Source organism: Humulus lupulus, chromosome 3 (assembly GCF_963169125.1).
Source record: "Humulus lupulus chromosome 3, drHumLupu1.1, whole genome shotgun sequence".
NCBI lineage: Eukaryota > Viridiplantae > Streptophyta > Magnoliopsida > Rosales > Cannabaceae > Humulus > Humulus lupulus.
In genome coordinates this window covers 241,560,712-241,573,725 of record NC_084795.1, presented here as the reverse complement: position 1 = coordinate 241,573,725, position 13,014 = coordinate 241,560,712, and the positions used below count along the sequence as shown (strand labels likewise).

The window sequence follows — 13,014 nt, the reverse complement described above, 5'->3', positions numbered from 1 at the left end:
AAAAGCTCTAACAAAAACAATTTTATCACTCTGCCTAGGCGTCTATGCCAAAACTATTTACTCCTTAGGCCTCATAGTAATCTGACTTTTATTTGGGTTATTTATAAGCTAAACTTTGCTGATCTTTTCATTAAAGAATATGCATCCATGAGGGTGTATGATAATCCGACCTTGTCATGATAAAACTTACTACTGACAGATAATAATTACATTTTCAATCAATATTTTGAAAATTCAAGGGCAGTACCAGTAAGACATAATTGCTGGTTGATCCACAATACTCTCACAGCCACCAAAAGATGGGGCAATGTATGGAATTTTAAGTGCATCAATGAATTTGATGGTGGTATGTAAGTCGCCATCAATCTGCATAGTCAAGCAATACAACGGTTGAGAATGAACATACCAATGAGTAGAGGTAGAAAGAACATATATCGGGCTCACGAATGCAAGCTATACAGATGAAAAATAGTCAACAATGCTCACATCAAAACTGACGACACCACCAAAACCAGTCATTTGCCTCTTGGCAAGTTCATGTTCAGGATGACTTTTCAAGCCAGGATAATAGACCTGAGCCACCTGTCAAAAATGTTGCCACACTATCAATTCACAATACACGATACTAACAAATAAAAAGATAAGTATTAAATTATAATCTATCCAGTGACAAATTGCTGCATCCTGTACCTTAGGATGTGCCTGTAAAACTTCGGCCATCCTCAATGCTGTCGAATTCTGTTGCTGATCGAACTCTGAACTATGTTAAGCTACAAAATATCTTAAATTACAACTTGTCCAGTTACCAAGCCCAAGACTAATTCAATCAGAACCAAAAATAAAAATAAAAAAACAATGACAACAACAACAACTAAAGTTAAAGAAAGAGAAAGCTAACCATATAAAACTTTATTTTGAAATTTGTATCTTTTATAGTCAATATAATCATTCTAAATATTATCAATATACATTACATTTTCCTACCACAAAGTTTAAGATTTAACAAAAAATGATTTGCCTGCTCTCTCAATAGAATCCAATTATCAAACAGAGCTTTAGAGATCCTAAAAGTAATAACAAATGCATAGTAGAAAAAGAATGGATAGGGATGACTGAAAAGATACATATGTGACTGATGAAAAATATATCCAAGAACCTCATTTCTGAAAGCCTGGCCAATATAACAGATGCCTCTACACCCTCAGCAAGAGATGCCTTGCTGCTACTATTTCTCCGAATTGCTGATTGAACCTGATGAAGAAACAATAACCATATAGAACCAGAATGTTTTCTTTTTTAGGTAACAAACAGAGCACTTGATTTAAGACCAAAAGCAGACAGAAACAGAGGTCTACCAACCCAACAAAACAGCACAAAACAATGGAGCGCATTAATTCAACCCCTACATTATTTTACCTGAGAAGACGCACTTTTGAGTACAGAAAGTACATGAAAGCGAATCATACCCAGTGCTCGAGACTGTCATAACAAAAAAATTACTCGATTATTAGAAATGGAAACAAATTTTAGTGGAAGAATGTGCAAAAATGTAACGTTATCTAATCAACTATCTGCATAAATTTGTTTCTACCTGCAGTTGTCGAAATTTCAGTAAGTAAACGCCGGATTGAGAATACTGTGGATTGTTTTCTACATACCTAATATAAAGTAGATAATGTTTAAGTTCATCAAGTTGATTGAGAAAATAAATGTCTCAACAAAATATGCTAGTAATTCCCTAAATAAACATATAAATTAATGGTACGACACAAGTAATATCTAGCATGGAAGGACATGTTAGTGTCACAAAATTAAATGGTCGATTTGGTCAAGTAGATTCTTTAGATATGTCAAAACATTTTTACAATGATTCCAGCAGATAAAAAAGAATAGCTATAGATGTGCTTGCCAGTCAAAACCTTGCAATTTTTTCATAGTTTGCTCAATTTTTTCCTTCTCTTCATTTAGCTTGACACATTTTTCTTCCAATATTCTGACTACAGAGCCAATTTTTAACAGGTCCTCTTCAAAGACCTGCAGTGAAATAAAGAAACTCAAGAAATCCTAAATCCAGCATGAAATGTGTACAAGAAGGGAAGATCTATCTTCCTAAAGCCTGTGAAACTCTATAGATGAATAAAAATAATTATTACAATGGTTAGTCCGTGCCAAGATAAAAACTGCATATTCTTTGAAAAGTAATGTAAAAGTGACAATTAGTAGTTGTATGCTTGTACCTTTTTATTATTTTCAATGATCGTGGAGAAGTTTTTTCCATCATGCTCCACTTTTGGATTTGGTATAGCAGGTTTGACATGAACCTGCATATGGAGTATAGCAATGGTCCAATAAGTAATGGTTTGTAAACTACTTCAACCAACAAAACAAAAACATCACATATAGCTTTTACATAGTTGTTCCCACGTCAACATTCAGACTAAGGTTTGAATGGCGAGAATTAGATATGAATGTGCTAATCTTTTCTTGCATAAAAGAAAAGATGTTCCACAACCAGAATCCATCTTTTCTTCCATAGGATTCACTTATCTCAACATTCATTATTACAGTTTTATTGAGAAGCAAATAAAGTATTGAATTTTGATCAAGAAAGGCATCGAAGAGATTATAAATGGGCAATGAGCACTTATAATGAGTAAACAATTGAAAAATAGGACAAGAAAACAACCTTTTTTCTTTTGCGGCTGCTGCTACGCTTCTTTAGATCTTTCTCCTTCCTATCTAAAATGAAAGATACACAGAAAGAAATACATGAGATGAGATACAAGACAGTACTAATAAGTTGAAAAGAGAAAATGAAGAAGAGAGGTTGACTCCAATCACAAGATCTGTTGTGGATGTTGAAATAATGGCAGGGTTGTTGTCCTGGGGTTGAACGGCGGCTGGGCTACTGTCTTCGGGTGCTGTTCGGGGTTGTCGAATGGAGGTGGGGGCGCCGTCACAGAGGAGGTGCTGCGCGCGAGGTCAAATGGAGGTGGAGGGGGGTCACGATTGTGGCAATTTTTTTAACCTGGAAATCATTAAGAAAGTCATTCTTTAAAAAAATAAAGAAGAGAAAAAAGAATATGTTTTAAAAAAATAGTATTTATTAGTTTTAAAAGAAAAAATAAAATTAATACTATCAATTTTTAATAAGTATAGGTTGTGTTTGTAAAAAAAAAAATATATTGTTTGGTAAAACTTAAAAAATAATTTTTTATTTAATTAATTAAAAATTTGACAATTAAACATAAAATGTATTTGGTAACTCTATTTTTATTTATTATTTTTAAAATTTTAATTAAAATTTATTAAATTTTTAAAATAGAATTTTTTCACTTTCAAAATTTTTTTAAACCGTTTTCGACTTTTCCTTTCTTTTTCTTCTCTTCTTCAAATCAACACCTCATATTGTTAAACAAAAAATAAAAATAAAAGTCATCAAAAGTGTTTATTATTTTTTGTTTTTAAAAACAAAAATAGTTACCAAATATATTTTTATTTTTTTAAAATAAAGAAACAAAAATAAAATAATATTTCTATTTTTGCGTTTAAAAAATTAAAAAAAAAATTTATTTTATTTTACCAAACTCAAAAATGGAAATATTATTTTTATTTTTGTTTCTTTAATTTTAAAAAATAAAGAAACAAAAATTTTACCAAACTCAAAAATGGAAATATTATTTTTATTTTTTTTTCTTTATTTTTAAAAAATAAAAATATGTTTGGTAACTATTTTTGCTTTTTGTTTTTAAAAACAAAAAATAATAAATGTGTTTGATAACTTTTATTGTTAATTTTTGTTTAACCATATAAAATGAGGTGTTGATTTGAAGAAGAAAAGAAACAAAAATTCGAAACGGTTTAAAAAAAATTTGAAAGTAAAAAAATTCAATTTTCAAAATTTAATGAATTTTAAAATTTTAAATATAATAAATAAAAATAAAGTTACCAAACAATATTTTATGTTTAATTGTAAAATATTTGATTAATTAAATAAAAAACTAATTTTTAAATGTTACCAAACAACACTATCATTAATGAATTTTTAATAAAAGAAATATTTTTTTATTAAATATATAATAAATAATTCAATTAACAATTAATATTACAAAAAAATTATTAGAAATTTAAACAATTATTTGAATAACTCATTTAAAAACAAAATTCATTCTTTAACAAGTAGCTGTTGTGTGTTGCAAATTATTAATTAATACTTTTTTTATGAATATCTTTACATAAAATGTATTAAATTATATTTAAAAAAATACAAATTAAATTAGCATTGGGACAGTCAAAATCCCGTGATCCGTGGGGGGAAAGACCGGGTAAAAAGCTGTGCAATCCCACACTGCCTGGGGAAGGTCAAGTGTGATGATTCTAAGACTGTGTAGGTATGAGACTACAAAGTCGAAGATGGCTTAAATGGATTGATGGGTACTACCTATGCCAACAATATGCATCTTCTTTTTGGTAGCCCATCACTTGAGAACTCCAAGCTTAACTTTGGAGCAATCTTCTGATGGGTGACCTCCTGGGAAGTTTTTCCAAGAAGCGTGCGAGTGAGGACAAAACACGCTGGAAAGACTCGTGTCGGTTTGTAGGGTCAGTTGTCATTCTAAGAAGCATCCATAATGACGTGGGGCGTTAAGTAGAACTGTTGTCTCATGTTAAAAATAGACATGTTACAACATTCTCATTAGAACTGTCATTTCATGTGAGTTTTAATTTGCATGGCACAACAGTTTGTGAGCGACTGTTGTGTCATGTATATTTTTAACATGACACAACAGTTCTACTACAAACGTCATCTCATGCATGTCTTCTAAGTACAATTTTGTAGTAGTGTTAAATTTAAACAAAAACAGAGCATAACTCTTACCTCTGAATAATCCTAGCTTAAACTTGATTTTGGTTGCCTCAAACCCCTTGATTCTCCTCCTAGGTTTCAAATTCAGCTTTCTCCTTTTTCTTCTCTTTTCTTCTAGCTTTCACTTCCAAATTCCAGCATAAACCATCTATGACCAAGTGTAATACGTAATTCCCCTTTCCTTCAGCTGAAGTTTATCTAACCCATGCCAAATGACCACTTTACCCTTCCATAAAAATTCTTTCCTAACTAAACCTCAAGGGCACTTTTGTAATTTCATCTCTATTACTATTCTACCATTTTCCCATCACAACTTGTTACTCTCAGCAGTTACTAATGGTTACTCAGGTTACTCAATCACCAATAACCACTAATTCTCAACTCAACTTACGAAATTCCCAAAGTATCCCTAGGCTCCTCCCGAGCCGGGTATAAAATCATGTTGTGACTTTTAAGTTAACTAGCTCCCTAGGACCGTCTCGGCAAATGCATCACATTAATAACACCACACTCACGTGGTACAAATCACATAATACAATTATCACATTTATGCCCTCAGCGGGCTAAAACTACCAATTTACCCCTAACATACAAACGGGGCCCACATGCATATTTGTACCACCTAAACATGCATTCTAATCACATATTCATTCAAACTCATATATTATCATGTTAATTCACTTATTGCCCTCCAGGCATGCTAATTAAGGCCCTAAACCTTATTAGAAACTTGGGGTGTTACACCTCATCACCAGCCATCCCGCCCGGTGAGAATCCTCCAAGGGCAACCACCGCACCAGCATGGGATGCTGACGAGTTCCCGCTCCCTAAACCACCATAGGTGCCGAACTCCGGCCGGCAGGACCCAGGCCCCTTGACGCGTAGACATGATAAACATCCCCGGATCAATTCCGTGAGCTCGAGTTCTAAATCTCGGTTCTATAAAGAGGAGATACGTGAGCTGCACCGTAAGAACCAAAGGTTGGAGACCACCCTGGAGAACATGCAAGAGGTGCTGAATGGCCTGTTACAAGGGAAGTCAAGCATGACCCTCCCCAAGAGAAAAGAGAAAGGTCAAAAGGGGGCAGAGACCACCATTCTAGTAGACGATGGGAGGACTCGACTCTCCACCAATAATACCCCCAGGGTGAAGCCGCATGAGCATCCCGGACCATCGAGGCCACCCCAGGGGCCAGGGCAAAGGAACAATGTTGGCTCTCGCAACGACGTCGAGGTCACCTCAAAGAGGATGCCCTCAGATCTACGAGAAGAGCTCAACAAGAGGAGGGCGGATAAGAGGACTACCTTTCCTACTGTCCCCCGGGATGGCAAAGGAAAGGAAGATGTCATTCTATCCATGTTGAGAGACTCCCTGAAGAAGAGGAGGCAAGACCTCGATACAGAGATGAGGAGGCTGCGGAGCAAGATCGTCACTGCATCTGGAGGACAAACCATCGAGGACGAGTTCGACCATGAATCGCCCTTCCCCAAAGAGATCCAAGTCATCCGACTCCCAGCTAACTTCAAGGAGCCTCATATGACCATGTATGAAGGAAGCACAGACCCCAAATACCATCTGGACGCATTCAACGACTTGATGAAGTTAAGGGGGATAAGTAGCAGGGGCAGATGCCACTGTTTCGCGGTCACGTTCAAAGAACATGCGTACAAATGGTTTAAAAGACTTCGGCCGGGATCCATCAGGTCTTGGCAACAGTTTTCAGATGAATTTCTCCAACAACATCACACCATGTGTGATTATACAATGTCGGGCACCAGCCTCGCCAATGTAAAACATGGAGAAAATGAGAGTATAAAGAGCTACATCCACAGGTTTAACATGGAGGCAACCAAAATGGGGAGCTTGACCCGAAGGGAGTTAAAAATGGCCATCACAGCAGCGGTGCATCCAGGAAGCAAATTGTGGGATAATATGCTCAAAAGGGAAGTCACTGACCTAGATGACTTCTACGAGAGAGCACAAAAGTACATTCGTGTGGAGGATGGCCATGCGAACTTAAAGGCGGGAAAGTGTGAGTCCAATGCAAAGCCCCCAGCTAATGAAGGGTCGAACGGAGCAAAGAAGAAAAGGGCGTACGAAGGGTCGAGGGATGATCAATAGAGAAAGCCAAAACGGGGAAGCGACGATAGGCAAATGGGTTACACTTTCTATACGAACCTGACGGATACCAGGGAGCATATCTACCTCACCAATGAAAAGTGGGTTCCCTTCAAGAAGCCCCCACCAATGAGAAAGGACCGGTCCAAGAGGGATCCCAGTAGATACTGTCAATACCACAAGGATATTGGTCACACAACAGCAGAGTGTATTCATTTGAAGGAAGAAATAGAGGAGCTCATCCATAGGGGGCACCTAGGCTGATATGTCAGGAGAGAAAGGCCGAAGTCGGAGGACGAACCAGTGATACCTCAGGCGCAAAGAGGAGCTCCAGAGATTCAAGGGGAAGTGAGAACTATTTTCGGAGGTCCGATGTTCGGGGGAGATTCCCGGAGAGGACGAGATAGGTACGCTAGAGAAGCCACGCGAAGTCCACCACCCTGTGTCATGAGCTTGGAACAACGACCCCCGAAAAGCTTTAATGGAGAAAATGACTTGATCACTTTCATAGAGGAGGATGCACGGGGGGTGCATTTTCCCCGTAACGACCCTATGGTATTGACAGTTCAGTTGGCCAATATGCGGGTGCATCGGGTCCTGGTGGACAATGGCAGCTCAGTTGATATCATGTATCGCCCCACCTTGGAAAAGATGGGGCTGGGCATCCGTCACTCGAAGCCCTGCCAATCTTCCTTATATGGATTCACGGAGCAAGCTTCGTCGTTGTGGATTGTGTTTCAGATTTCAATGCGGTATTGGGAAGACCATCCCTAAGAGAATTGAAAGCAATAACTTCCATAAATCACTTCTATGTCAAGTTCCCAACTCCCAGAGGAGTAGCTAGTATGAAAGGGGAATAGAGAGAAGCGAGGGAGTGCTACAACACCTCCCTCCTTGCATCCGTGAAACCACAAGAACCGATGGCCATGGTGATACACGAGGTGCTACGTGCACCCGCAGGAACTAGACCCCAGAACCGTGGAGGAGTCAGGGGCAGAACCAGTGGAGGAAATAGAGGAGGTTGAAGTAATGGAGGAACCGTTGAGAAAATTGAAGGTAGGAAAAAGTCTTCAGAGTGACGTGAAGGAGAAGCTGATAAGGTTTTTGAAGGATAATCTAGATGTATTCGCGTGGAGTCACGAAGATATGGTGGGAATAGATCCTAGTGTCATGTGCCACCATTTGAATATCTCCCCTGAGGCAAGGCCCGTTAGGCAGAAAAGACAGGCGCTGGACCAAGAGAAGTACGAGGCCTTGAAGGAGGAGGTTGATAAGATGAAGGCCGATGGGTTCATCCGCGAGTCATTTTACCCTGTATGGATATCAAATCTGGTGCTAGTCCCAAATCCGAATGGAAAATGGAGGACTTGTATTGACTTCTCAAACCTGAATAAGGCTTGTCCTAAGGATAGTTTCCCGCTCCCAAGAATAGATCAGCTGGTGGATGCGACGGCTGGGCATGAATTACTTAGCTTCATGGATGCCTACTCCGAGTACAACCAGATTCCTATGAATCCAGCTGACGAAGAGCATACGTCATTTATAACGGATAAATGACTCTACTATTACAAGGTGATGCCCTTCGGGTTAAAGAACGCGGGTGCTACCTACCAAAGGTTGGTCAACAAGATGTTCGCTAACCAGATAGGGAGATACATGGAGGTATATGTTGAAGATATGCTGGTGAAGACCAAGAATGCCGCAGAGCTCAACAAAGACCTAGAGGAGATGTTTGACACACTCAGGAAATATCGAATGAAGCTGAATCCAACCAAGTGCACTTTCGGTGTATCCTCGGGGAAGTTCTTGGGTTTCATGGTCAACTCCAGAGGCATCGAGGCTAATCCTGGTAAGATAAAGGCCCTGATAGAATGAGCCCACCCAAGAATAAGAAGGAGGTGCAATGCCTAACGGGAAGGGTAGCGGCCCTTAATAGATTTATTTCGAGGTCAACTGACAAGTGCCTCCCCTTCTTCAACATCCTAAAAGGGAGAAAAAAGTTGAAAAGCTATACTTATACCTGGCAGTGTCCGAACATGCCATAAGCCCGGCTTTGGTTAAAGGAGAGAAGAAGCGTCAACAACCCGTGTACTATATCAGCAAGCGGTTGGTGGACGCGGAGAATCGATACCCTGAGATTGAAAAGTTGGCATATACATTAGTGGTGGCCTCGAGGAAGTTGAGACCCTACTTCCATGCCCATGCAATTGAAGTTCTCACTGATAGTCCTTTGAGACAGGTCTTGCATAAACCTGATACCTCAGGAAGACTGAAGAAATGGTCGATCGATGCAACGCCCTGGATAGCCAAGACCGTTACACTGTGTACTTATAAAGGTGTAGGACTTGCTAATCAAGTCATTAGTTTGAAAACGTATCACTGAATGTGTAAAAGCTATGATTAAAAAGGTTTTGGTCTCAAAAGACTAATTTCATATATTTAAACTGCAGTAAACATGGGATCCCATATAAAAACAAAGTTAGAACACGTTTACAGACTCTCAAAAATACATGAACATCCACTAGCCATACTAAGGCAAAACAGACAGTTTTTAGGTTCCATGCCCTTGCTTAGATCTCAACCGTGGCGGCCGAGCACCTGGCTATGTACATTCTGCTCGCTGAGCTCTCCAATTACGGCTGATCTAATTTCCCTTGCCTTTACCCGCACCACGTAGTACCCGTGAGCCAAGGCCCAGCTAGAAAACATTATAAATATCTCAAACAATGATAACAGACAAACAGTTCAGTAAGCATGTATTCCCTTCAGATAATCCTCAATAGATATTCAACATATGCAATCTAATACAAGATACATTCTATCACATATAATACTCATATCACATAATATTCAGGGCCGACGACTTAGGCCGCACCCTCTGTTTAACCCACTGACTCAGGCCCGCTTAAACCAAGCTCAGTGCATAATAAGCTGTCCTCGGCTACCAGTGGCCGAGCCGTGCCCTGTGCGCTAGTGAAACCCTTGGCACCCTTAGGTCGTCGGTTCACTAAATGGCTTGCATGGCATAATACAAACTTTTCAAGCATTTACATTAGGGAGCCCTTAGTCCCGTCTCATATAATCAATCAGGTGCAGTTTTCTTACCTTTAGTCTATACGGTTATCGAATTACGAGCAACGCCCCTCAAGCACGATCCGGTCCCGAGCCTAAGCTTTTATCACCTAGCCACAACAAAAGTATAGGGTTCCATAAATACTCAAATATAGGTATCTAATTATAAAACTAACTCTCGGGAATCCGAATTCCACCAAGCACGGTGGTGAAACAAATCCCGAACACACTAGACCACCTTCCCGAGCCTAAAGCCCTCAAAAACTCATGTGTGCAACCAAGGGCTGCGACCCCGGAAGCCTAGCTGCGGCCCTTCCCCAAAACAGAACCAACACCCATGCTGAACCACACACGCGCCGCGGCCCTTGCCTTGGGCGCCGCGGCGCTCCCCCTTGGTCGAGCCTCCTTGGCTTCTTTGCATGCTAGGGTCGCAGCGCTCTAGAACAGAGCCGCGGCCCTCCCCTTCGAACCCAGAATTTACACCATTTCTAAGCCTGAAACCTCACTTTAAACCATCCCAAAGCTTCCCAACTTCTAACCAATTAATTCCCAACTTCTTTAGCATGATCTAAACAACATAATTCCCAAGAAAACACAGCCTAGCACACTCTAATCTCCTCCTTTCAATTTCTGAAACCCAAGTGCTATAAACACTCAAACCAGCCACTCAAACCCAATTTAAAACCTCTAAACCAAGAGTTGAAGCTTAGCTTTTTTGTTGAATCACTTCACCAAGCCAAAGTCAAGCTAAGTCCCCATGTTTTCCCTCTTAATTCTGCCTTAGAACATCAAAACCACATTTGTTTCAACACTTAACCAAAACCTAAATAGAACTCAGAATTCAACCACAGAAAAGAAGATTGGATGCTTACCTTAATCCCTGTTTTAGTTCTTGATTTACTCCTGAGCTAAACCTCCAAATCCTCACCACCAAACTTAGAAATTCCAGCTTGTTTCCCCTGTTTTTCTGTGTTTCCTTTCCTTAGCTTTCCTTGAATGTGAAAGTGAGCTGAGGTAAAGTGTTTATTCGGTTTGTGTTTTTCTTCTAAAAGATTCTTTATGTCTAACTTATCTGTTAAGTTAATCCCAAGGCTCGGGGCACCGGAACCGTCCCCGAGACCAAAATGGAAAAATCCCCCAATATTCCCGCCTAGACATTCTAACCTCAAATATATCTCCATATATTTATTTTCATGACCCGATAATCCAAATCGCTACCCGCTATCTAAAAGTATCCCCAACTTATCCAAAGTCATATCTTAAGCCCCGTTGTGACTTTTCCCGCTATCTGACCCTAGGATCGTCTTGAGTCGTGCTCTATGAACCTGTCTACACAATAATGTGATTCTCACATATTTATGCCATATCACATTACCACATAATATCATCAATTATCATATAAACATTATTAAACATATAATTACTCATTAAATCACAATTATTCCATTAATGCCCTCCTGGCACACTAATCAAGGCCCTTAAGCCTTATTAGCGAATTTGGGTCGTTACAATCGAGTTGAGTCAATTCGATATCATTTATACCCCGAGAGCTTCCATCAATGGACAAGTGCTTGCAGACTTCATAGTGGAGTGCACTAGTCAGCCGAATGAAGGAAGAAGTGAAGAAGAGGGACAATTGGTCGCAGAAGGGAAGCCAAGGAGTTTTGAGTAATGGAGCCTACACGTGGATGGAGCATCAAACGAAGGAGGATCTGGAGCATGAATCGTGATGATTGGACCCGAAGGACATAGGATGTACTACGCGATACGGTTTGGGTTCAAAGCCTCGAACAATGAGGCAGAATACGAAGCGCTTCTAGCAGGACTACGGTTCGTCCAGGGGCTGAAGGTAACGCATCTACACATCTTTAGTGACTCACAGTTGGTTGTATTCTAGGTGAAAAGGGAGTAACAAGCAATGGGAGCCAAGATGGCCGCATACTTGGAAAGGGTAAGAGACTATTTTGAGCAATTGGTGGAATATAGCATAGAGAAAATCCCGAGAGAGAGGAATACCCATGCTGATGCCCTCGCGAAGCTGGCTTCCACTAAAGATGGGGATACCCTCGAATCAGTGCCTGTAGAATACTTACCAAGGCCAAGCATTGTCAATCCAGATGTTCACATGGTCAGCGTCCCAAAGGAGTCGTGGGCCAACCCGATTATAGACTACCTGAAGGATGGAGTGGTGCCAACAGACAAGAGGGAGGCTCGGAGGCTAGTTTATAAGGCAGCCCGATACACCTTGGTAGATGGGATCTTATACAAGAGGGGGTTTTCTGTGCCACTCTAGTGATGTGTTGATAAGGAAGAAGCTGTGAAGGTGCTATATGAAATACATGAGGGTGAATGTGGCAACCATGCGAGTGGACCATCCACGACTTGAAAAGCCATGAGGCAGGGGTACTACTGGCCTTCCATGGAGAGAGATGCAAATGATTTCGCAAGGAAATGTGACAAATGCCAAAGGCATGCGAACTACTCCTGAAAACCCCCGAATGAATTGACCAGCATGACCAGCCCTTGGCCCTTTGCTGTCTAGGGAATAGATCTGATTGGCGTCCTTTCCCCAGGAAGAAGTGGTGCAAAGTACGCGGTGGTAGTCATAGATTACTTCACCAAGTGGGTCAAAGCAGAACCTCTAGTGAAGATAACGGCCAAGCATATCACCACCTTTGTGAATAAATTCATTGTCTGCAGATACGGAGTGCCCTACAAGATTATCTCTAACAACGGCACTCAGTCTGAAGGGGAAACGTTTGAGGAGTACTGTAGGGAAAGAGGGATAAGGAGAAGCTTCTCGGCTGTTGTGCATCCACAGGCCAATGGGCAGGTGGAGGCCATTAACAAAGTCCTAAAGAGGAACTTAAAAACAAAGCTAGAGAAGATGAAAGGTGCTTGGGTCGAGGAGTTACCTAATGTGCTTTGGGCATATAGAACCACTCCACGCACTACC

The 13,014-nt window shown here is 40.2% G+C and overlaps 1 protein-coding gene across 1 annotated transcript; it reads right to left on the bottom strand.

Moving 5' to 3' along the window:
* Positions 1–234: 234 nt before the first annotated feature.
* LOC133825507 (cystathionine gamma-synthase 1, chloroplastic-like) lies at positions 235–912 on the bottom strand. Its single transcript, XM_062258437.1, has 3 exons — positions 691–912; positions 487–582; positions 235–366 (listed from the first exon to the last, which is right to left on the bottom strand). The coding sequence occupies exons 1-3, from the start codon at positions 718–720 to the stop codon at positions 235–237; spliced, it is 258 nt and encodes an 85-aa protein (XP_062114421.1). The 5' UTR covers positions 721–912.
* Positions 913–13,014: the final 12,102 nt, after the last annotated feature.

Excerpts from the sequence above, each read along its gene's own strand:
- LOC133825507 (XM_062258437.1), bottom strand. The coding sequence starts at position 720 with ATGGCCGAAGTTTTACAGGCACATCCTAAG. Across the intron at positions 583-690 it reads TTTTACAGGCACATCCTAAG|GTGGCTCAGGTCTATTATCC; the intron begins GTACAGGATGCA and ends CATTTTTGACAG. Across the intron at positions 367-486 it reads GTGGTGTCGTCAGTTTTGAT|ATTGATGGCGACTTACATAC; the intron begins GTGAGCATTGTT and ends TTGACTATGCAG.